Below are 26,138 nucleotides of genomic sequence, written 5' to 3'. Positions count from 1 at the left end.
AGAAGAAATTATCTAGCCCAAAAACTGTCAACAGAATTTACAGACCGGCTTCCTGATCCGACTTTAACCAGCCGTCCTCTCTGCACCGTGATCGGACCTGGACTCTACACAAACACAGTATAGATGGTACGTATGTGTCAAATGTAATTTACACGTCAGTGACAGCAGCTTCTCCTCTGGGAATCATCATCATGTCTCCTCCATCCTTACACCGTCAGCAGACTGAAGGAACATTATGGACTCGCAGCATTGTTAAAACAGATGCTGCACTGATGAGCTCTGCATGTTGGACCTGCTGCTCCACATGCAGGCCAGAGAGCTGAAACCGCCTGAGCAGACAAACTGAGGGAACACCAACATTCTTCACCTGTCCGGTCCTAAAGACGTGAACGTTCATTAAGAGCATTCATCAGTGTGATGTGAGCTAAACAACTTCAGCTTAAAAGAGAAGAGCCAGGATCAAATCAGGAACTGTCTGATAGAGGAAAAATGAAACATCTTCATTGTTCCATCTTTAAAAAGGCCAAAATAAATTAAACATTGAGGAAACATGTCGGCTCAATGATAAATCCATTATCCAAATCTAATCCAGCTGCCGCAGCTCTTTGTTTTCCATGCACCGAAACAAAAATGTGTGAGCGTCATCCAACACTTTCATTCATCCAAAGACAAAATTCTAAACTAAAACTGAAACTAAAGTATTTTAAACTAACCTGAAAGAAGCAAACCCACCCTCCATGATACAGCTGAACCGCGAGCACCGCCTGTTATCACGGGGAAGGTCAGATCTCTCCACAATGACATGGACCAGCTACAGAGGGAGCACTGTGGACCACAGGCCGGAGTCAGAACCGGGTCGCTGCAGGAAGGACTCAGACTTTCAGATGTGGGGAGCCGAGCCACCAGGGCGGCAACATTTATATGTTTCTGATCCACCTTGTTTATCGTGAGCCACTGTAACGGGAACATTTCCTCACTGTGGATCAGTAAAGTCGATCTGATCGGATCAGAAGTTTTGACACAGAGAAACAAATGAACCGAGTCAAAGTAGCTCCGAGAAATGAAGAAGCAGATACAGGTCTGAACATGACCTGTGTGTGTGTGTGTGTGTGTGTGTGTGTGTGTGTGGAGATGAACAGGTCTTCCTCATGTTGCCGGGTGAACTCAGCCTGTTACATCATGAGTCGAATCACATCTGTGTCTGAGCAGGATTGCGTTGCATCATATCTGCTTCCTGTCTGACAGGCTGGAGTGCTGCGTCACGGTGTGTGTGTGTGTGTGTGTGTGTGTGTGTGTGTGTGTGTGTCTGGTAATGAGCTGATATAAATGCTGATGTGTTCCAGCTGTGTTCAAGCTGGAACAAGGTACTCTGGGAAAAAGGAAAGGGATGAATGTGAGAGAGGAAGCAGAGCAGTGTCTGACAGACGATGTGAATGACTGAGCGATGGAGGGAGGAGTGTGAAGCAGGACGAGCGCTGCCGATCTTCAGCTGTGGCGGTTTGAGGAAAACTGTGTCCACACGCGAAGACGAAAACAAAAGTCCAAACAACGATCCACATCCTGCCACATGATTTAATGAGCTTCAATCCAGAGACTCCGTGTGGTGGACGTCTGACATGAAAGACGACTGTGAGGAATGTTTCTGTGATTTGTGCTTCCCGCAGGTCAGAACCGAGTCCGTGCAAAGAAAACACAGCTCCAAAAAGGCTCCTGGCATGTTTAACCCGATGCCAGGCGGATCTGTTCTGACACGAGCAGCCAGTTCTACTTAACGACACTTTAAGTGGACTAAATGTTCTTTCAACGTTCCTTTAAAGTTCATAAAAATGATCTCACATCGCTCCTCTCGTGCTGCTCTCCGTTAGACATGAAAAGTTTTCCAGATTTCAGATGAGAAATGATTTCTGTTTCTCGATAGTGATCTGGATCTGCAGCCAGGATTGTGTGTGTGTGTGTGTTTGTTCCCGGTGAGATGAGTATCTCTGCACAGAAACAGCGTCTGAGGTTAATCAGTAACACACAGCATCCCCTCTGCCTCTCAGGGCTGTCGCTAACGGCAACCGGACCAACACAGTCACCACCAAGACGACCACGTTATGGACACGCTACGGACACGTTACGGACGCGTTACAGACACATTTCAGACACGTTACAGACACGTTACAACGTCATTCTCTCATGTTGAATTGTGGATGAACGTTAACGTTACTTTGCAGTGGATATGAACTCGTTTTGGCGATCTCGGATAACACAGACTGAATTTCGGGGTTTTCCGAGAGGAATCATTTGGCTTCTCTGCCTTCACTTCAACAATGACTCCACCTGGAACTGAAAATAATCTGTGTTGCGGTTTTATTGTTTGTTGTTGGCCTGTACTCGATGTTCTGCTTCCGTGTTCTTGACAGTTGAAGATATGACAGTCTTCTCTTATTATTCTCAGACTAACTTAAAACACTGACTCACTAACTTGAGGAAAATGTTGTTAGGCGCTGAGCTAACTGGCACCTCGAGCACCCGTTACAAAGTGTGTCATCTGTTTTTGAGCCCAAATTCAGTTTAACTTGTTTGGACAGGTTCTGTTTTCTATTAAAGTATCGAGACTTTGAGCATGAAAAGCCACCACGAGACGTTACTGTGCTGAAAGGAATCATCACTGTGTGCGTGCGAGTGTGTGTGTCTCGTTAAAGGACAAGGACTATGAGACAAGAGGAGGTCAAACTAATTAAAACCAATTAGGTTTAACAGTGTCTGATTCGGCACTCACCTAATTAAAGTCCTCTAATGAGGTTGTTTGTATAAAAAGGAGAAACATCCAAAAAATATCCCCATTAGAAAACTTCAGGCCTAAAAATAAAACCCAATCTCTAAATCCAGACCGGTTCTATCCCAAACTGTGAGCCACGTACTCCCTACCCAGCTGTAATGAGCCATGTCAGACCGCAGTGTATTAGCAGTTTGTTGTTTCTGTCTCTATCTGCGTCCTGCAGCTGTCAGAGCAGAGCTCACATCACGGCAGGTAACGAGGTCCTCTTTAAACTCTAAACCCCCGGCACCGTGTCAGCTCGGGAGTACTCAACCACCTCCAACACGATGATCTCCAGCCACCCACAGCAACAAGTACAGCTGCAGTAGCCGCAGGTTTCTAAAGTTAGCGCTGACAGTGAGCCCACACCGAGGCAAGGCCAGCAGAGATAAGAGACCTTCAGGCTGCCAAACACAGAGTGTGATCGTGGACGGAGAGGGAGAGGTCCGAAAGAGGAAGAGAGAGAGAGGCCGGCTGTAAAATGCCAACCTCCAACTTTCCATATCCACCAGAGCTGGTGTCTGTTATCTGACTGTATACTGAGGAGTCTCACCACAGCCCACATGTTTGTGTCCTCCAACAATGCTGCGGCTGCAAAGGTCAACACAAGCTGGTCCACGCCTGAAAAAAACAAAAAACCATGCCCACCACATCAGCTTTCTTCATTTTGGCCTGAACTCTGCAGGTTTTTTTTTTTTGCAAGACTTTCATTTTTAGCCAGCAAACATCAATTTTACTGAGAGAACTGTTGACATTTTTTTAATCAGCCTGTGGCCAGTTAAGGTTAAAGTACAAATAAAACCTTTGAACACTGCACTACATGTAAAGCGGTTCAGTGCAGTCGACTACAGAAGAAACATGACTCTGTTTTTAATGTTACATTCATCTGACGTGCGACTTACATTTAAAGGTCAGTAAACATGTTGGATTCTCTGAACTGGAAACTACTAATGAAGACGTGTTCAAGTTCTTAGACGAAGGGGAGAGATCACTCTGATGGCTGCTCATCAAACATAATGAGTCCAGATTTTATGATTAACCTCGTGATGACATGACAGCTCATACAGCGAGGCTCACAGGCAGTTCACTGCTTCATTCATCACACCTCACCAAACAGTCATCTCAGACAGGTTTGTTGTGTGAGGTTAGATGGTGGAGAGTTAATACATCAGTAATATTCGACATTACACAACATTGCTGTTACATTAGCAGCTTTTCAGGACGGTTAATATCACATACGAATAAAAAAGAGGAGAGTGTTGTTGGTTCAGGGATGAATATGAAATATTTTGATTTAACAGAAGTTAAACTGGCACCACAGTTTGTTTCCATTTTGATGAATCTGCTCTACTTGACTGAAAATGTGTCGCCGTGGTTGTGACCTATAAATCATTTCACAGCTGCCAACAGCATCATTTCGTCGTCATCATCAGTCCGGCTGCTGTTTGAACAGGAAGACAGACTCGTGCATTACACCGGTGTTACAAAACAAAGCTACAGCTGGATCAGCAGGTAAAAGAGGAAATACAGACGGAGACGCAGAGAGGGCAGAAAGAAGCCTGAAGAAGCAAAATGAGGACAAACAGAAGACTAAAGAGGAGTGATGGATGAGGTGTGTGTTAATGTGAGGTCAGACTCAGCAGGTGACCTCCAAGCCCGTCCCTCTCCCGGTGTGAGGTGACCTTCACAGGCCCGGCTCAGTCCCATCAGGGAAGCAGAGGTAAACAAACTGCTGGACCACGGTCCAGATAACAGGGTGGTTGCTGTGGATGTCTTCATTAAAGAGGGAAGAGGAGACAAAGATGAGGAGTGAAAATGTTACAGGAGGGAGGGGGGGGGTTCTTTGTGAACAGTGGGTCGCTTTCAGAAAATGTCACGCTGGAAATGTCACACCTTCCTCCTCGTCCTCATCCTCGTCCTTCTGTCTGCTCTCAGCAGACTGTCTGTGCCAGGACGGCATGAAGCCACAAAGATTGTCATTTTTCTGCTCTCTCCTCAAACAAACACATGCTGATGTGAGAGTGGGTGTAATGAAACTGATCCTTGTTGGCCACAAGCTAGACATGATCTGAACGCTCTGTCATGGATAATATGAAACACATTTCTCAGGAGAGGATGATTAAATATTAATTCTCTAAAATCCAAATATTGTTCTTTGCATTTGTGCCTGTGTGTTTATGTTCCAACGAGAAGAATGTTGCTTAGTTATGAATTTTCATGGATAAATCCCCAGATACACTTTCATAAATTAATCTGAAATCACTGAGAGGAGCTGTGAATCAGTCTTGAAGAATTAAATCAAAGTGAATTGAATCAAAATGTATCCCAACTTTCCAAAATGAAACTGAACCCAACTGAGAAATCAGAGCCAATGTTGGCCTCTAACATGGAGTTCAGCCACTGAAACTATTCTGTAAACTCGATTATCAACAGCGGATCACTCCCTCTGGGCTGAGAATTAATGCCTCAAGCAAAGAAGCTTAAGATTCTCTGGATCTTGTAGGACGTTGTAGTTCAGAGGGAGCTGAGCTGGAAGGCAAAGCTTTTGTTTTTACAGTCCATCGACGTTCCAATGCTCACCTATGATGATCAGCCAGAATGAGCTCGAGTAGAGGAGCCATGCTGAGGAGGTTCATCTGATCAGGATGCCTCCTGGACACCTTCCTTACCGGGCACATCTAACTGGGAGGAGACCCCAGGCAGAGCCAGAACTTGCTGGATGGATAAACATATCCATCTGGTCAGGAGAACCGAAAACATGTTGCCGGGAGAGCGACGTCTAGAACGTCCTGCTGAAGCTGCTGCCACTACGATCCTAACCCGGATAAACATTCAACCATTCTGTGGAATCGTGCAGTTTGAGGTTTGAAACTGGAAACATGAGGTGCGGCAGAAACACAAATCAAACACACACTGCGCCTCAGCTTCAAAATCCACCAGTGACTCATGAATAAATGATGGAATGAACACACACACACACACACACACACACACACACACACATCCATTAGCATTTAGATCAGCGTCTGTGAGGCAGTGAGAATAATAAAGAGGGCTGAGGAGTTAAATACAGCTGCTCTGTCACAGTGATGGAGCTCGTTAAATGTCGGGGCGGTCGGTAGCGTAGTGGGTTAAGCGGCCGCCCCGTGTGTGGAGGCTATAGTCCTCGCTGCAGCTGGTTTGAATCCCGCATCGGACGGATAATTTACTGCGTGTCACTGCCCCTCTCTCTGCCCCTGCTTCCTGTCTATCTTCAGCTGTACTATCAATAAAGACATAAAAGGCCAAAAAAATATCTTTAAAAAAAAAAAAGTCTGGATTTCAGCCAACTAAACAAAGAGTGTGTGTGTGTGAGTGACTAAGCAGACACATGGGTACACCTGGCTATGGTGTATACCTGTCAGACAGGTATCTGAGACCTAATCAGGAAATAACAACCAGTTCACCTGGAGACTGAATTTGACCTTTCAGGACAGGAGTTGTTGGTCCAACGCTGCTTCAACTGGTTAGTTTGTTTTCAAAGGTTGGTCCAACGCTGCTTCAACTGGTTAGTTTGTTTTCAAAGATTTTCGACAGAAACTGTAGCAGATGCGTCGCTCTCTCTTATAAAATCAGAAAACTGACCTCACAGAACACGAGAGTTACCATGACCTCCATCTGCAGCATCCATTATTAAGTCTGGATCCAAAATAACGTGTGAAACGCCAAAGACACACGATGACACAAACTAAGTGATGGAGGAAGAGGTGGAGCAGGAATCAGAATCAGATGTGCTGAGAGGTAAAACTACATTTTTGGTCTGCTGGCTTTAAAGAGAGCATGGGTCGATCTGTAAAAATATTCTCAATGTATGTGTCTAAAATCTGATTTCTTGCTGCACCTGTCCACAGCAGGACATTGTTCAGCTTCATGCTGGTCCTCCTGTCTGACAACACACTGACTGTGGATCAGAACCTCACAAAAATAACCTGAACTCACATCACTCAAATCATAACAGTGTTTTTATGGAGGGAACCTCAGTCTGAGCTGGACGTGAGCATCTATGAGAGGAATTAAACAAAGGCGGCACAAAGGCGGCGCACACACACACACACACACACACACACACCTTCCCCCTCAGCAGCTCCGTGTTTAGAGGTTGAGGAACCAGCAAATTGGATTTTCACAGCTCCACACAGCTTAGCATAAACTCCACACTCGTCCTATTCATGATGTAATTTGTCTGCTCGGGATTTCAAAGGCACGCAATCAGGGCAGAGGGGTTCGTTAACGGCCCCGAGCTGTGTCCTCGTTAAGGCTTTTCTGCTGCAGATAAAAGGAGGAAGCACAGACGAGGCTGAAGACACTTCATAGTTTATTTATACACTCAAAGAGGGATGCATTCCTGTTTAATCGTCCCACTGTGGCACTTCTTATAAAAGGCACCGCTTTAAAATCACAGCCTGGAAGAGCTGTTTGGTTTGTTGCCTCGTTGATCATCGAGTGGATTTTATGGACTAAAAATGGTGATTCCTGTTTCCCAAAGCACAACGTGACGTACTCAAACATCCACAACAGGGATGTTTGAATCGGTACCGGCCGATGTTCGCCTCCTTAACTGCCATCGGCCCTCGGCAAATAAAGATGACTCTCACCGCTGGCAGTGGCCGATGATTATATGGTGGGTTTTTGTGGCCAAAACACTTCAGATCATCTTCCTGCGACTCACACACACACACACACACACACACACACACACACACACACACTCTACAGCTCTGGCTAACGTGCCCCCTAAACTCACCACAGACACTCCCGCTACCTTCAGCTCACTTCACGCACGCCGGCCCCGCCCGCCCTTAGTATACAAAAAAAAAGTTAAAGAAACGTCTGCATGGAGGTACAGGTGTGTACAGGTGTGTACAGGTGTGCAGCCTGCAGTGACAGTTTCCTCATCGCTACCTGAGCCACCATCCTCCCTCCCTCACGTCCTGAGTGTCAGTTCAGTTCATGCCCGTGCACGCCCGGTGTCTCCTCTCTGTCTCCCGCTCGCTCCAAATTCACATATACCGCTAAAAATAAATGTGATAGTTTGAAAACATTAAAGTGAGAATATGAAAACATTGTAATAACTTCTATGCAGATTGGCGTCCGAGGTATAAATGCTCAGAAATCAAGTTTGTTTCATTTTAATAAGTTGTAAGCTTTAGAAGCCATCAAACATATATTTAGGACGAGTCACGGACTGACAGACATAAAACGAAGTTATACAAGGATCGCTACTTTGATGAAGACGTTAACGCACACGAGCAATACTTGACGCTGCCTGTGCCGAGGACGGGACGCGCGATTTGTGCTCATTCAAGGATATTATGATGAAGAGCTGAAAGACTTTAAACACAGTTCAGTAATGTTTGTGGCACAGAGGGAAGAAATAACAAAAAGAAAAAACATCGGCATCGGCCAAGTTGTTATTTTAAACATCGTATCAGCCCAGAATTTCACAATCGGTGCATCCCGAATCCACAACACAAAAATATTCACTTTACTGTCACAGAGGATGAAAAATACAGAAAAATATTCCGATTTGAGAAGCTGAAAACAGAATCTGGACTTCCATTTGACTTCTATCGAAGCTGAAAACAGAATCTGGACTTCCATTTGACTTCTATCCTTATACCTGGCTGCTTTGTGTCTACATTCATGACTTCTGTGATGTGTTGGCAGCCAGACAGGCCAAACTGCAGAAGCTGGATGTGAAACGCAGCATCTGATCCAAACTAAACAACATTTTTTAATCAGCTGCAGAAATATGGAGCGACCTCTGGAGACGTGGACTTCAAGAACAGAAACAACATGGACTCTGGCATCAGGCCGAGTCAGGAGAGAAGAAGAAGAAGAAGGCCTTTAAAGAAGTGGCACAGAGGTGAGCGGGGAGCGAGAGAACGGGCGGCCCGTTCAGAGCTCGTTTCCAGCCCGTTAACGGCACGACTCTGAGGATTACACAGCATTACTGCTGCAGACATAAAGCCTCCGGATCCAACACCAAGAACGGAGGCAGGCGTGAGGAGATACATCAGATCATGAGAGGTAAACTTCATCCTGATCCTTGATTTCACCTTGCTGATGTACACCTGAACCTGGACCCAGACCTGAACCTGGACCTGGACCTGGACCTGGACCTGAACCTGAACCATCTCTGCATGAAACAGGAGTAAAAGAGTTGACACATGCACAGTGAGATCAATAAAGCATCCACATGTTTTCATCATTATCTTCAGAAGCTTATGCAAGCGCTCTGGCTCCGGCTCTCACGACACCGGACTCTCACGCTAACAATCAAGTGCTTTCATAAAAGCTCCGGTGCTGCATCCAGCCAGCTGCTGGAATGTCATCCATCTTCATAATTCTCCGTGGCAACCCATTACTTCTCCAAAAGCACAGTCAGGCTCTCTGAGGCTACGTAACCCAGAGCTAGCATGCTACGTTATTCCCCAGGGGTCCCTCCGCGCCGGCTGCCAGGATAAATGTGTGGTTTGGCCGCTGGGTGAGCGCGGTTAACCGAGCACGCTCTGTTTTCATTCTTGGCCCGGGGCTGTCTGTCAAAGATCAGCGAACATGGAGACTAATGGAGTGTTTTCACAGGTCTCCATGTTGGTCCCTCCAGCCCTTCAACCCCATCACGTCCGGGGTCCTCCACAGAGGTCGTGAGGGTCAGCAGTGCTAGGTCTGAAGGTCTGTGCAGCGAGCATTAAGATATTATCCTGATTTAACTTCAGTAATGTTGTTTGACTGGAAATTGTTTCCCGTTTACTTCTGGTCCAATTAAAGTTTGATTTTAATCTGCAGCCTCGTGTAAAGCTCATTTCTGAAAGAGTTCCTCGCATGATTCAGCTGTATTAACAGATCCAGTCTGGTGTCATCAGTCAGCTTTTTTCTACCATCCACCCAAATCCATAATGAATTGATCCTATTGCCAAATATGATCTGTGTCTCTGTTACAGTAAACAGATGTATATTCTGTAAACAGGAGAAATGAGTGAGACAGCAGAATCTATTTATTCTCAGTTTGCTATTAAAACATTAAAACATTCTCTTTATAATCCAGCCAACACTCATAATCACATGTTGTCTTGTCTTCAGTTCTTACTGAGTTACACTTTGTGCTTTAATTCACAAATCTTAATAAAACAATCACGATGTTTAAACTCTTGCAGGTTGTATCCTAACTGTTCACTATAGTCTCATCGCGTTAGCTTGCTAAAAGAAGCTCATCTGAATTCTCTCGACACGAAAACCTGAAATAAAAAAAATCCACTTTTTCATAAAACAATGTGGTCGACCATTTTTTAATCCGACACAGCCCGCTGTGGGAAAAGCGCTCGTTGAAACACACTCACAGTGTTCGGCTGCAGGTGATTAGCCAGCCCGAACAGCTCTGCTATGACTCAGGATAAACAGATGGAAAGAAAGAAAGAAAGAAAGAAAGAAAGAAAGAGGAGGAGGAGGTTAGAAGGAGGCGAGCCAACAAACTGATGGAGAGTTGAGCCAGAACACAAACATGGAGGTTATTAGCATAAACTGTGATGGTGTCAGCAAAGTGTGAAAACACACACACACACACACGCTGTAATTAAGGTCTAATAAAGGCTGTAATGATCCCTGAGGGGACGTTTATAATCAAACTATTCTGCATCAGTAATTATCATTTTAAAGACGTCGCTGCAGAACGTCGTGATGACGTCAGGAAGCTGCAAACGTTATTTTAAGGTTAGATTGTGGTTGTGGCCAATAAAAATCTAATCTGCAAACACACACACACACACACACACACACACACACACACTATATCACTTAATTATTCCCTGGTTTCCCCCTTTGGGAAATTGTTTAACCGAGGCGATAAGCCACCCACGTCCTGATGGATCGCCACTCATGATCTGTTAAGGTGGTACATGAGTCCAAACAACACACACACACACACACACACACACACACACACACACACTATATGGCACCTTTGATCGTTCCCCTGAAAGTTAATGTTTTATTCCATAAAATGTGTCATAGAGGTCAAAGAGGTGGAGCGTGGGTGGAGCGTGGGTGGAGCTGAATGAAGCCTGGTTACTCAAACAAGCCACCTGTCAATCAAAGCGTCCACGCTCGTGAACAGGTGAGGTATTTCTGCTGTGAAGTTGGGGACTTGCAGCTTTTGGCTTCACTCCCTGCGTTGGTTACAAGTTACAAAACATACATTCAGACAATAGTGTTACTATGACAACACATGTTTAAGACACGCCGCGTCTGCAAGCGGCTGCAGGATGAAACCAAAGATCCACAGCACTCATGAAGCGAGTCAGCTGCATTCATTCACACAGAATCCTGCAGAGAGAGTCACTCGCTGACAGATGCAGTGAATGTCCAAACAAACATTAATGTGTTAGCCTGCTGCTAACGTTCCTCCATGACTGTGACAGAAAAACAAAAACTGAGACGAGAACACGAGCTGGAGGAAGGAACGATCCGAGCACCTGCTGGAATCTGGAGGGACAGGATGCACACGGTGTCCCTCGGTGTCGTTTAGCACCTGATCCGCACGCCGCTCGCCGCCTGCAGGCTGGGCCGCTGCTTCCTTCACCGAACACGATACAAGAGTCCAATAAACACCATTTCCTCCAAAACAGGACGTCCTGATCGTGTTTCCCTGATGCCAAACTGACTCTTTTTATAGTGACGATCTGCTGCTGATACCATCTATATTTTCATATATATTACAGCTGTGTACACACACACACACACACACACACACACACACACACACAGGATGGTAATGTCATTGCATGTCTGCAATACAACCCCACCTGAGCGGCAGCAGCACAAAACCTCCACCTGAGTGACAGGGGCTGTACTCCAAGACTGAATGCTGCTCTCTTGGGTGTGTGTGTGTGTTTGTGTTTGTGTGAGCCCATTGTTTTGTGTGTGTATGTGTGTGTGTGTGTGTGTGTGACAGGAAGAGAAAGCACACTGCACCAGTTTTGGAGCTCTGACTAATCTTCCTGAGCAGCAGCAGAGTCTCAGCCTCTCAAACTTTCATTTACTGAAGTTATTCTCCGGCTTGTTTCTCCGTCAGCTGGCCGCCTCTCTGATGTGAACACTCCTTTTTTATGAGATCACTGCAGTAAATCCATGAAAGTTACAAACCGTGCAGAGCAGCCAGGTTTGTGATGCCATGGTGCCCATAAATGTTTACGATGAGCACGATGAGGAAATGTGGCTGGGTAATACAAACCACCACCCTGATTGTGCTTTATGTGGCAGCGCCTTCATGTGTGTCATCACAAGTTGATGCACAGCAACACATCAGGATCCAACACAACATCTGATCAGAAGGTCTCCACAGATCGACACATCGTGTGTTCACGTTTTTCAGGTCAGGTCTGTGCTACAAGATACACGATGTGACGCATCACATCCACGTTAAGCGGGCTCCATTGGCTCCATAAAAAACTAAGCTGGGTGATCTGATGATACACAGAGTGAGACAATAGAACATAGTCATCCATCTGAGGTTCCTTTTTAAAGGTCCAATCTGCCAGATTCAGTGGAGTCCAGCTTATTACAAACCCCTCGCCTCACCCTGCCCTTCTGAGCTTGGAGGAGAAACTATGGTGGTTGTGAAACTCTGGCGGACTCTGTGAGTCTCCCCACAGCGTCTGTAGATATAAAACTCTTATTCTAACAACTCTTATTTTTAGGTGATTAATCAGACAAATTTGCTCGCCTACAAAGTTGTCTCTCCGCTACTGCACCTTCCTACCTGAACGCCCTACAGACATATGTTACCTCCTCCAATGAGTGACGCCTGGCTCTGCCACCTGTTCGCTCAGGACAATCCAGACTCTTGGTGGAACGTCCTACCAGTTCCTACCCTCTCTACCTTTAAAAACCTCCTGAAGACCTCCAGCTCTTCAGAGAGGACCTCCTCCCCAACACTACCAACATCTGGACATGATACATCTGTCCTTTTAAGAACTGTCACAGCACTGACTGCTGCACTAACACTTTCTTATCACACTGTACCTTGACTGTTTCCTTCTCTGTGAGTCGCTGTGGATAAAAGCGTCAGCTAAAGGACTAAATGTAAACGTAAGCACTAATGAAAACATCCATCCATTATCTGTAACCTCTTCTCCTCATCAGGGTCATGGTGGGGCTGGGGTCCACGGCGGGCTCCACCCTGGACAATGTCACACCTACGGCCAATTTAGAGTCACCAGTTAACCTGTTAAGGTAACTTTGGACTGTGGGAGGACACCGGAGTGCAAACTGAAAACACATAATAAATAAATAGATAAATAATAATACACACACAAGAAACCAGAAACCTTCTTGCTGTGAGGAGAAAATGCTAACCACTGCACCACCTGATAGAAAATGAATATCAGGAAATGTTGCAAATCATTAAGGCCAGACTGAAAATGGATTCACAGGATCTAAAAACAAACATTTGGTTTGCAGAAAATGTGAAATCAACATGTCTCTTCTCTGCTTTTAAAAAATGATCTCCAGAAAAGATGATCGTCATGTTTTGGTGTGGACGAGGAGGAAACAATGAGTTAATCGTGCTCGTGGGTGTTGGCACCGTTTGTTTGTTTAGTTGGACCACAGTGTCAAAGTAAAGCTGTTCACCTGTTAGCCAAATCACAGCTGCAGTCTTTTATATGTGTGTGTGTACAGAATACTTTCACTCAGCAGAGTAACCACACGTTGGATGTGACACACAACCTTCAGGAAACGTGTTTGGATGTGCGTCCTTCCTGTAGTTTAGCCTACACACACATACACGTCTACATCTACATAGACATTTAACCTGTGTGTGTGAGACATTTCTGCAGCTACACCTCTATCGAACACGTAACATGTCAGTAACATGTCATGGCGTGTGGCGTGTCTGAACTGAAACCTCTGTATCGCAGCTCGCCGTCCTGCTCTTTGCCGCCCTCGTGTTTAATCCTCTGAGGATTAAGCGGATATCTGAACTCTGAGGCTTTAATCCCGGGCGTGTCACAGCCGTGTGTGAGCGTGTGAGTGTGTGACATAATCACAGGCCCAGATTGACTCTGCTGAAATAAACTATAATCACAGAGCGCTCGGAGAAGAGAGGAGGTTTCTGTTGAAAGCACCGAGGTGAGAGTGAAAATGAAGCGGAGATGGTTTTTATGACGCCTGAAGAACCTCAACGAGTTTTTAATGCATCACGCGTGATCTGCAGCTCAACCCTGACACTCGATGACTAAAACTAAAACATGACGTCTAGATGTCAGACATCATTAATGACCGTGTATCACAAAATAAATAAATATTTATTTGTTGCATTTGTGATACTTAAATATTGATCTTACAGTTGAAACCAGAACCAGAAAAGTTGGAAACTTTGAGAATTGGAGAAATTTATGGGAACCGTGAATTTTCTAAATTGAAGGTCGGCCCTTTAACAGGGAACTTAAAAATAGTTGGAAAATAAAAGAACCAAATTTCATGCAGGTATACTTGAATATCTGCTGTTCCTCAATCTGTTGAGGCCACGCCCCCTACCTGCACAGGTGATCTCTGTACCTGGACCACACAGAGACTGTTGAAGACACATGTGAGCTCATGGAATGCAGAATATTGTTCAATGAAATCTGTTGAAATGTTTTTTAATTGTTTTATTTTGCATGTTTTTTATTCATGTTTGGACATGACACAATTACTCACATTAATTCCCATAACTCCCATGAAGTTTCCAATATGGAATATTTCCAAAATTCTCCAGCTTAACTTCCAATGGAAACTTTCCCAAAAAAGTTTCCAGACATTTACTGGAAACTTTCCACCCTTTTGCAACCCTCTCTCTGGTTGTGACAGATCTGTATCTGGGCAGAAGAGTGAGGTCGGCGGTTCTCTGGAGGTTTGGGTGGATCAGCGTCCGTGTTTGTGATTGTTTCAGCCGCTCAGCGCTGTGTTTGTGTTCCTATAGTTAGCTGCTGAGCCGAGCCGAGCTGGAGGAAGCAGGATGTTTTGTTGGAAGCTCCTTTGCTGGCCACAGCCCAAAGGTTAATAACCCCCCAATCAGGACGGGAGAGAAGGCCACGGCGACCTCAACAAACACGACACACATGTACACGCACATACACGCGGCTAACGTGTGTTTGATTTACACTCCAGCACGACACATGGACATGCTGTAAAAGCCTGTCACACCCACTCAAACAGCTCGTGTTGACTCAGCTTGTGTGTAAACAGTGAGCTCACTGTGACATGAAACAGGGGCAGAGGCAACGACGAGCTGGCCTCAGACCAGAAGCTTAAAAGCTCTGAGTGAAGGAAGTAAGAACCACCTGTCTGATCAGCTGATTGGTCGACCTCTCTGTGATTTACAGTTTATGATGGACAGATATTTCATTTCAGATGAAGACAAACTGCTGCTACAGATCAACAAGGTTTTTCCACACTGAACACTCGTGAGGAATCAGAAGGGGACGCTGGCATCAATAAAAAAGTCTCTGGTCCGGAGATGAACACAGTCTCTTCTCATCTATTCAAATCATTCCTCAACGTCGAGGTCAGGACCGGACAGAGTCTGCAGTATGCAGATGGAGCGACAGATGATTGGATCAAAAGATCAGTTTTATTCATGTCAGAACGTATTTGCATAAAACACACGACTCAAACACACAAGCTCTAATAAAAAGAGAAGCTTCATGTATTAGTTCATGATTCAACCTCAGCTGATTTGCTCTCTAGTTGTTGCTCGTTGGATATAATTTACAGCTGCTATATTTAACAGCGTGATGAAGCCACCATCTGTGCTGTAGTCACAACACCTCCATCACCGCGGCGGTGCTGACCTTGTTTACTGATCAGGTGGTTTGATTTTAGTGTCTGTTTCCTTCCCTGACCATCAGGAGGGAAAACTGCACTGAGACCAGCACAGAGGTGAACATTAGACACTCGTCTGCATCCAACAGACTGCTGTAAACTGTGCAGACCAAGCAGAAGGTCTCAGTGATTCAACAGTTTAACTTTAAATGTTCAAAGCTTTGATAAATGTGGCATGTTGCTGTCTCTGTCAAAATAAAGCTTGAGAAGAAACATACATTATGTGAAATGGATCAGGACGACAGGTAAAGACTGACGGTAATGAGAAAAACATTTTCTCTCAAACAGCAGCTGTCAGGATGAAGCCTGCAGGTTTCTGCTTGTAACATTCCAGCTTCCCTCCATCTGTCCTGACCTTACACACTGTGGGCTAACACACCACTAATCACCCACAGGGAACTACATAAGCCAACACACACACACACACACACACACACACACACACACACACACACACACACACACACACACACACACACACAAACAGGCTTCAGGGGACACAACAAGACAAACTCCTGTCTGATGTTGGACGTTAACGTCGAGCCTGCAGGTTCAGAAAACAGAAAGTTTAGATTTATTCATTTCATCTCTGCATGAACAAACGTTACCGATAAAGTTGGAGAATCATAAAAAGCTGCTGACGTGTTTATAGTTTAGACAATTTATCGTCCAAATTCTGGACATAAAAGTTTGGACATTAGTTTGTTTAAATAATTTGTTCCCACATAAACTGGAAGTGTAAATACTTGTGAGTGCAGAACAACTTTGTCCTGTTTACATTCCCAACATGAAGTGTATGTGTGTGTGTGTGTGTGTGTGTGTGTGTGTGTGTGTGTGTCAGTGGAAAGTTAGACGCATCAGTAACACCATCGAGGCTCCATCTGAGCAGCGAGGAGCACAGGAGGCGTGGTGCTCCGCTCCTGAACTCCTCTTGGTGTTTACCTGAAGTTAGTCTTCATCATTGGACTAACTTCAGGTAAACACGTGTCCCGTACAGGTGTGTCTCAGATCATGACCCGAGGGGTTCTGGTCTGAATACAGGTGTGTCTCAGATCATGACCCGAGGGGTTCTGGTCTGAATGTGACCACCTTCTTTTAGCTGTGTGTCCTGATTTCCATTTGGTTCACTGTAATGACATGTTTGGGCTCTCTTACCTGACACCTGTTAGTGAACGCACCGCCTGTTTCAACTCACCACTGAACAAGTAACTACAACATTCCCAGACTGACTTGAAAAAGTTGTTGGGTGGAGACGTTGCTAAAACGGCTGCGACAAATTCGTCCTGTAAATTCAACATTTAATGTTTCTTTCTGTCAATACAGAGCCTCTCTTTGAATAAAGAGCAGTGTGTGTCTGAGCATGTTGCTGCCTTCAGTCTTTGTAACCTGAAATGAGGTGCGTGTCTATTTGCGTACGGAGCAGGGAAGTGAGAGCCGATAAGTGGAGATACGTGTTTACCAGGTGTAAACAGAGCCCATGGCTACCGGACAGCAAAGAAGGGGGAGAGCAGCAGGGGGAGGTGGTGGAACAAGGACAATGAGAGGGGGAGGACGAGGAACATCCAGTAAACGTTCCCTCAGAGTACGGCTGGACGATTCATCGAATTTGGATCACGATTTCGATTTTGGCTTCTCACGATCATGAACACTGTAATCGAAGAAAAACGATTAATGTGCAAATTAAAAGCACAGTAACAGTAACGCAGCTGTGTCGCCTGCAGCGGCAGCAGTGAGTTTGTGGATCAACTGTGGAACGAGCGATTGACAACATGGCAGAAAAGCAGCCTGAGCCTTTAGCTGAAAAAAAAGGCAGGACAAGTTCAGTCACTTGGAGACATTTTGGCTTCAAATCGTCAGGCATAGAGCAGACAGAGATTGTTTGCAAAGTGTGTCACGCCGTGTCGTGTCTGCACCCCAGGGCAACACGACACATTTGTTTAACCATTTCAAGTTCAGCCATAAAGTGGTCTATGACAAAGTACTGACAGAGCAAAAGACCCAGAACAGTACAAGAGCATCAACTTTAGCCACCGCCAACAAGCCCGGGTTCCAAACACTGATGAAGACTGTGGACAAGCGACACGTGTTGCCATCACACAAACACTTTAGCAGAGTTGCACTGCCCACTTTGTAGTGTCAATGTCACGCTGAAGTTGAAATGTCCACTACCGAGTATTCTGCCACCACAAGAGACCTGTGGTCAATATATATTCATATTATTTATATATACTATTATTTTACTTTTTCACTTGTTACTAATTTATTACTGATTGTTTTTCTAATAGTTATACTTAAAGTTGAGTTTTGGTGGCGCAATAAACACTTTTGAAATCAATGAATTGAGTTTTGGTGGCGCAATAAACACTTTTGAAATCAATGAATAATCGTGTTAATGGTGATTATTGTTTTTCCATAATCGCTGAGCCCTACCTCAGAGCGATGTGGCATTGAGCTCGGTGTGAAATCACTCAGGGACAAAGACGCTGAAACAGAGAGGCATCGTGCAGCACGGAGCAGGCAGAGTGATGGGTCTTCTTCATTAAGCATGTTGCTCTGAATCTGCCTCTTCAGGATTTAACAGACTAAAACTCACAGATGCATGTGAGAAGCTGAGGTCATGAAGGCCGGAGGATAAACTTTACACAGACTGAAACAGGTCCTCACCTGAGAACAGGTGAGCAGAAAACACAAACATTCATGCTTTGTCTCCTTGTGTGTGTGTGTGTGTGTGTGTGTGTGTGTGTGTGTGTGGTTTCATTCCTCCTCATCGCTCATCACAGATGGCTTCATGATAATCGGAGGCTGCACAGTAATAAACGCCATTTACATGCAGTGATGTATGGGAGCCTTCCAGGTTATAATTCTGCTTAATGAGAGCTTCATAATTAACGCCATTCACCCTCCTGCATCTGTGCCCCCCTCATTAACCGACTGAGCTTCATCAATCAGCCGCCTGGCTCCCAGAGGTCGTTCTGGCTCAGCGGCTCCTCAGCTGCGCTCTGATGACTCGAGCAGGGTTAAAGCTGGTTTAATGGTTAACCCAACACACAGCTAATGAAGGAAAGAGTGAAGAGCCAAGGCTACTGCTGGACAGAGACTTCAGGAGACTGAAGTGAGGCTGAAATACTCCTGCAGATATCTGATGTTCAGTCCTGACGTCATTTCTTTTATTAAATATATAAAATATATAAAGACAGACACATCAATAACTGTTTCCACCTACATGAATACATTTTCTGTTTTGACCTGGGGGTGCTGCACAACTCATTAGATCCAGAATGCTACTCTGATCCCTTAATGGACTCTCATATTATGAAAAATGATGCATAATTAGAGATCTGCATATTTAAAGAGCATCTGAAACCTCATACAAATTTAAACAGCATAAACAGCAATTAATGTTCTCGTTTTCCTTTTTAAATAAAATGTTGATGAAACAATGAACAGACTGAGAAGATGTAGATCTGTTCAAACTTGTGGAATAGTGACGAAGAATAAAGTGTAGACATAAGTGTTGAACGAATAAATAAGTGTTAAACGAATAAATAAGTGTTAAACGAATATAAACCTGAATATAAACATGGAGCATACCAACATGACGGGGAGACACTCAGCTGAAAGCCTCCACCAGGCATCGTCTCCCAAACGAAACAATTCAAACCCCAAGCGATCATATGGGCGTGTAACGAAAACATGAAGACAAGTGATCACTAACTTCAACACTTCAAGCAAAGCTATGGTCTGAGGTTAAACCAGTCATCACGAGGGGTTTCCCCTTTCTGTTCCAACGCAATCTATACTCTTTGTGTAAAAGTATTAAAGAGAAATAAGGGACTAAAAATAAAAAGAAACGTGGTCAGCTTTGGTCCACGGGCCAGTCTTAGACCAGCAGCCTTAGACTTCACAGTCAGAGAGGACACAGTGAACGACAGAACGTTTGCTGCGGCTCATGGCTGGATGAAGATGATTCTTCTTGTGTGACGTCTAGTTCAGTTAAAACAGGTCAAACACGTTGAAAAAGACGTGCAGTGGGAAAACAATAAGACTCACAACAACACACCACCAAACATGTCCGTCCTGTTTGTGCTGGATCTGCTGGGGGAGGATTCACACGTCGCACAGATCAACAGACAGACCCAGATCTGGACTAACACGGCCTCCAGCCCGCTCACTTAAACCTTCTGAGCTCCGGCTGGAATCCAACGAATGCAGGAGGCAGCGCTGATCACATAAACTGCAAAGCCAAATAAATGTTGAGCCGCTGTAGAAAATATGAAATGTTTAGAGAACGCTGGTCAGACCGGCTGCTCCCTCAGTGTTACAGTCATCCCATCGACCATCTTAGGTTTCTCTGATTCAGAGATTTGAGTCTCATTTGTTTTCATCCACTCAGCCGTTTTCCTCCTTTTGTTTGTCACACTGAGGTAACAGAGCTCAAAGATCGGTGATACCCTCCTCATCACAAAGGTCAATTGTTCTTAAATTAAAAGCAGAGACATTTCCAAACCATATTTCATCTAAAAACAAAGAAATCTGAAATACTGCCAAGCTTTTTACACAGTCACCACTCCACAAGCTTTCTCCTCGCTGCCCGGCCTCACTGTACACGGTTAATCCGCTGGAGGGTTCAGTCGACTTCACGTCCGTCCTGATTAGCCTGATCCTGCTGTGGGGGGCTTCAGCTGAGAACAACAGACTCTGTCTGTGACAGATTATCATCCATCTTTAATTATCAGGACACTCAGAGAACAAACCACTGTGTTTCATGTGTTTGGAGTTCTACACCTGCCAACCTGTGTGGACTACAGGTAAAGAAAGGAAACACTGATATCACCAAATGGATAGATGTAAAGATAGATTGATGTAAACACTCAATATAAAAAGAACAAATTCAGGATGTTTATGTCTAAACCGCAGCTGAGTATTTCTCCAAATGTTGACCATCATTACACGACTATTACTGTGAAACCCCAGCGGGCACGTCTCCGTCACGTCTCTGTCACATCATTGACTGTTTTTACGATCAGCAGTTTGATACATTGACAAGAACGGCCACTATTACCTCAGCAAACCCCTACACTACACATTTTTCAATACTGACTCACATACCTGAGCATAAACATGTTTTTCTAAGATTTTCATTTTTCAAAATTATAATTTCAATCAGGCAACCTTTAATACGAGACTACAAGAAGACTAAGAGGTTAAACACTCGACCGTGACCTCGAGGGAACTGCCTCATGAAGAAAGAAAGACAGAAGGGAAGCACCAAAAAGAAAAAGAACAAACACGAGTGAGCGAACGACGACGATGCAAATGAACATTCAAATAAGTTGAATAAAGAAGCTTCGGCTCTGGATCAGCTCTGACTTTGATCTGAGCACGCAGCAAACGTTCAGAGTAAACGATGAAGACGTGACGCGAGCGGTCTGTTCACACAGCGCTAATAAATGCCAGTGCAGGAACACTGACTGTTTACAGTGCGTGGAGACTCCCAGTTCACCATGCCACAGATCACATGAGCAGTAAAAACAGGGATGGGTCAGGACCACAGGCAAATACCAGACTGGGAAGGTCCATCAGCCAATCAGCTGGCAGGGAGCTGAAAGGAGACGTTTTTAACGAGTTACTGCAACTTTCAGACGGAGAAGTCGAGTTTTCATCGGGAGGCATCAAGATCCTGACGCCTGCGTGCAGAGAGAGTTATTACTCAACTCCAAAAATACAGACGCCAAGAGAAAGATTTAAAGATGGAGATAAAAGAAATCAGAATGCCAAACTATTTTTATTTATTATTCCTCTGACACGTTCAGATTAATCGCTTCTGGAAAATGGCTGAAATTACAGGAATTTTTTCATTTGTCATTTTAATAAGTTTTGCAAAGATTAAATTTACAACATTACTTGTATGGTGAAAATAAAACCACACTGCAGTTATTCTGACAGATTTTATGACTGTGAAATGATTCACGGTTGGTGTGAATGAATTTCTGCATCATAACTTTGTGACAGACAAAGTGGAAAGTTTGGCCTTGGTTATGACAGTTTGGAGAATTGACTGAAACAAACAAATGACGCTGTCCTGTCCAGTCCAGCCAAGTCCTGTCCCATCTGGTCTGGTCTGGTCCTGTCCCATCCTGTCCTGGTTGTTTGAGTCCGACTACAGTTTCATCAGGTCACGTGTAAAGGTCTCCGACCGTCAGGAAACAAAGGGTCTCTGGACAGAAACAGCTGACGGATTCTTTGATTGCAGAGGATGTTTGTGTGTGTGTGTGATGGTATGTGTGTGTGATGGTGTGTGTGTGTGATGGTGTGTGTGATGGTGTGTGTGATGGTGTGTGTGTGATCTCTGATCACAGCTGATCTTTGTATCTACACACACACAGTGTGTGTTACACGTGTCCGACCAGTCAAGATACAGTACAAATTAATTAAAGTCCAGATGTTTGTGTCAGTCAAAGGACATAAAATGGATCAACAACAACACACAGCTGACTCATAGTTTCAGTCCTGAGCCAATCATTGTCTGCTTCCAGCTCGTAAAGGGAGGATTAGCTGCTTTTGGACAAAGACACACACGTGAGGATGTCTCTGAGGACGTTTGATTAATCATAACATAATCAGAAGATTAATCCTGCCGTTAGAAACTGGACACAGCAGAGATCCAAGCAGACGCTCCCTGGAAGCATTACAGCGCCATAACAGGGACATGATCCATTGGCCAGCATTCCAAAGTGTAAGCAATACATAGATAAGTCATAGTGGATGAAAACACCCCATCTGCTGTTTCACACAAAGACACAGAAAACAGCAGCAGAAGCTGAACTCAACACGTCGGACTCAGAAAAGATTCATTTCCTCCGTTAAAGTTGATCTCGGACAAATGCTGATCACTGGAAAAGGTTAAAAGACAAATGTATCCACTGGGCTACGTTCTGCCTCATGAGGTCCCAAACGGCAGGGCGGTGCGGTACTATCACATGACACATGAGTCTGTCAAACATCTAAAGGTCGAGCAACATGACTTCATGCAGAAACATGAAACTCTGAGCCGTGACTTCATGTTTGGAAGCAGCTTTTTATTGTTGTAAGGACCTTGTTCATGTTCAGACTCATAAAATCTGAATCTTTACAGATCAACACAAATGAAGAGCTTCTATAAAACATGACGCCGGCTTCTTCACGCCGCTGGAGTCAGATTCCTCGATACAAACGAGACTTAAATCACAGAATACCTCAAAGAACCTGGTCTGCATTACGGCACATCGACGAGTTAAGCAGACGTGACGTCCACTGTCATGGACAAACTAACGCCGGGTCAGGCTGCAGGACGTCGGCCCGGTTACAGGCCAAGCTGGCAGACGTACGGTGTGTGATATGTTCAGTTTAACTGTTACTGAGTCATAGTGGACAAGAACCGATGTCCCAATACAAAGACGAGCATGTTTTCCAGCACGGGACACGTCATATGTCACTATGACACACACACACACACACACACACACACTGTTTGTTTACAATGCAATGATTGGCCGGTCCAATGGTGATGTCTCTCGGCAACAACACAGTAAAAACATACAACTCTTTAATCTCCTAATCTGACAGGAAACATCACAACAGACAGTGTTACGGCCACCGCTGGCTGCACGTTAGTATTTATTGTGTTTTCTAGGTAAAAGCAGCTGTGTGAGTCGGGGATTGGTCCGTGTCGTCTGTGTTGGTGTGGGTGTAGTTCGACCAATCAGAGTCCTCAGTCAACCCCAGCTGCAGTTCAAATAGACCGTGTGTCGGCAGTTCGGGGCGGCTTGTGTTTGTATCGTGTTCTGTAAGCTCGCCTCGTTGTTCGTACGTGAAATTGTGTTTGAAAGTTGTGGAGGTTGGTGGAGAAACATTACTGGGACTGGGCTAGGTTTAGTTACAATTACACTGATTACACTGAGAGTATTTCTGTGTTAGAGTCACTAGACAGGGGTGCTGTCACAGATGTGTTTTCTTTAGATAGTGAGGTTTTTGTTTCTCGTTTTGTTTCCAAGTTCTCTTTCTGGTATATTTACTTGTTCTTTTACACAGCACTCGTACGCCTTTGTTCCTTTTTGCCTCACCTCCTTTTGTTAAGAAACATTAAACTCCTGACGAACCTGAATGAGTTGTCATTTTCCATTTCATTTCATATCCTTATCTTAGGTTACTGCTCACCAAACGAGCCGGGTCATAACAACAGAAGTAAACCTGACAAATGAATGTTCATGTCACAGTTAATGAGTGAATGAAACTGCTGTCTGAAAGATGGGACAACATTAATATCTAAAGTACTCAGAATACTTCATGTCCACCGAGGCAGCTCGATCTTTTTATTTCAGCTCCTGGATCCACAGAAACACTCGACAGATCTCATACAGATATTTAAATCGTTCATGTTTCAGGTTGTTGTTGGTTTGTCCTCATCATCACAGTGTTCATCCGTCTGTGATCATTATGTTCCTGCAGCTTCCCTTTTTAATAATTCACAGACACGTTCCTACGTCAGAGATCATTTGTTTTAATACCGTTACTTTTATATTATCTTTTCAGAGCTACAGTACCGTGCACGCTGCACTGTCCTGCTCCATAAAATGTCACATTTAGGAATCTTTGGACGTTTTTCTCACAAACTGACTCAAAAATATTAATTTATTATAAAAATAGTTGCAAATCAATTGACAGCTAATCAATTAATTTATGGATTGTTGCAGTTCTGATCCAGTTAAAGCCAGACACACACACACACTCACTAAATACTGTGTCTTTAAAGCATTTACATTTCATGATACCACTGCAGGTTCCCTCTTCTCGCCAAGTCACCACAGATACATCACTGTCAGATTAACTGCCATGGTGCAGCTCACACACACACACACACACACACACACACACACACACACACCTGTCCACAATGACTGAGCAAAAAAAAAAAACATGCATTTGCTGCATGTGATCTGTGATCACATTTGACAGGATCCAGGTGAGCTGCACGAGATCTGCATTAACACACACACACACACACACACACACACACACACACACACACACACACACACACTGATCTGCAGTGTTATGCACACACTCCTGATGTCACTTCATATCAGCCATGCTCTGCATTGCAGTGAACACGGATGAATTCTTGATTTAAAACACACACACACACACTTCATGCACCCTGTCGCCCTGTGCGTGGGCTGACAGGTTCACGTTGACACCAACCTGCCCGGTGTTCATATTTTCCGTAACACCTGTGTTTCACTCACCGCATCCTTCTCCTCCGCGCCGCTCCGCTGCTGCTCCATGTTGCAGAGTTTCCTCTTGTTCTTGTTCTCCGTCCTCTTCATCCCTCACGGATTATGAACCCGGTAAAAAAAACAAAAACGCTCCTCCCGTTTCCTCTCTCGGTAACTCTCTCTCTGCTGTAGCCTCGGGTAGCAACGTGTCAGTTCGGGCTGGTGTCGGCTTCAGTGACACCTCATCTCTGCTCGGTTCGAGTTGCTCGGAGTCCGCTCGAGAGTTTGTCCGCAGACAGCCATCCCCGGCTCGGTCTCTCGGTCTCTCGGTCGCTCGGTCCTCGGTCGCTCGGTCCTCGGTCGGTCGGTAGCCAGTCCTCCGGCTAACTTTAGAGCCGACTCCACATCTGGAAACGCCGCCGTGACAGGCTGTCAATCACCCGAACAGCACCGGCAGCCCGGAGCACGATAACCGGCTGTTTGTTTTGTTTGTTTACGGTGGGGCAGTTCGTAGTTAGCGGGGTAAGAAATGCCCCATGCCGGGGCAACAACAGTTCACCGACCGAACTTGTCAGGTAGCTGCCGTTAGCTGGCCTAGCCTAGCCTACCTGCTAACGTCTACCTGGCAGAGTGACACCATGACAGGTCCGGTTCGCCGCTAACGGTCGGTTCCGGTGGATTCCCGCCTGAATTCTGCTCGTCGTCTCCGGTGGTTTTATCCGACAGTGGCCGTCCTGCTCCGACCTCCGTCCATGCTCGGATAGAAGCGGCTCTCTGAGCGTGCACACACCGGGTCCGGGTCTCTCTGTCTCCGCCGTGAACTGCAGCTCGGCTCGGCTCGGCTCGGCTCGGCTCGCTTCCTGACTCTGACACGGGCACTGCGGAGTCAAGGCAACGGGCACGAGCATACGTCATCCGGCTGGCGGTTACCAAAATAAAAGCACAGTGACAAAATATACCTCTGTACAATATATTTTATTTTATCGTATTTACTATTGCTTTTTTGATATTTTATTATGTATAGTTTGCTTTATAGTATATTTTTATTCTTATGTTGTCAATGTGTGTAATGCTGCTGCTACACTATAATTTCCCAGCTTGGGATAAATAAAGTATATCTATCTATCTATCTATCTATCTATCTATCTATCTATCTATCTATCTATCTAAATGAAAAATTA

At 44.9% G+C, this 26,138-nt stretch overlaps 1 protein-coding gene across 4 annotated transcripts in view; it reads right to left on the bottom strand.

The window, feature by feature from the left end:
• The window catches only part of mast2 (microtubule associated serine/threonine kinase 2), a 130,840-nt gene extending 105,033 nt beyond the window's left edge, over window positions 1-25,807 (bottom strand). For all 4 annotated transcript variants that reach the window (XM_027290103.1, XM_027290104.1, XM_027290105.1 and 1 more), the window contains exon 1: window positions 24,988-25,807. In XM_027290103.1, coding sequence (XP_027145904.1) covers window positions 24,988-25,068 — 81 coding nt within the window. In that variant the 5' untranslated portion in view covers window positions 25,069-25,807. The remainder of the gene's footprint in view (window positions 1-24,987) is intronic.
• Between the last annotated feature and the right edge of the window lie 331 nt (window positions 25,808-26,138).

Source organism: Larimichthys crocea, chromosome XVII (genome assembly GCF_000972845.2).
Source record: "Larimichthys crocea isolate SSNF chromosome XVII, L_crocea_2.0, whole genome shotgun sequence".
NCBI classification, from domain to species: domain Eukaryota; kingdom Metazoa; phylum Chordata; class Actinopteri; family Sciaenidae; genus Larimichthys; species Larimichthys crocea.
Note: the sequence above shows the minus strand (reverse complement) of the source record. Positions and strands in the feature narration are given on the sequence as shown.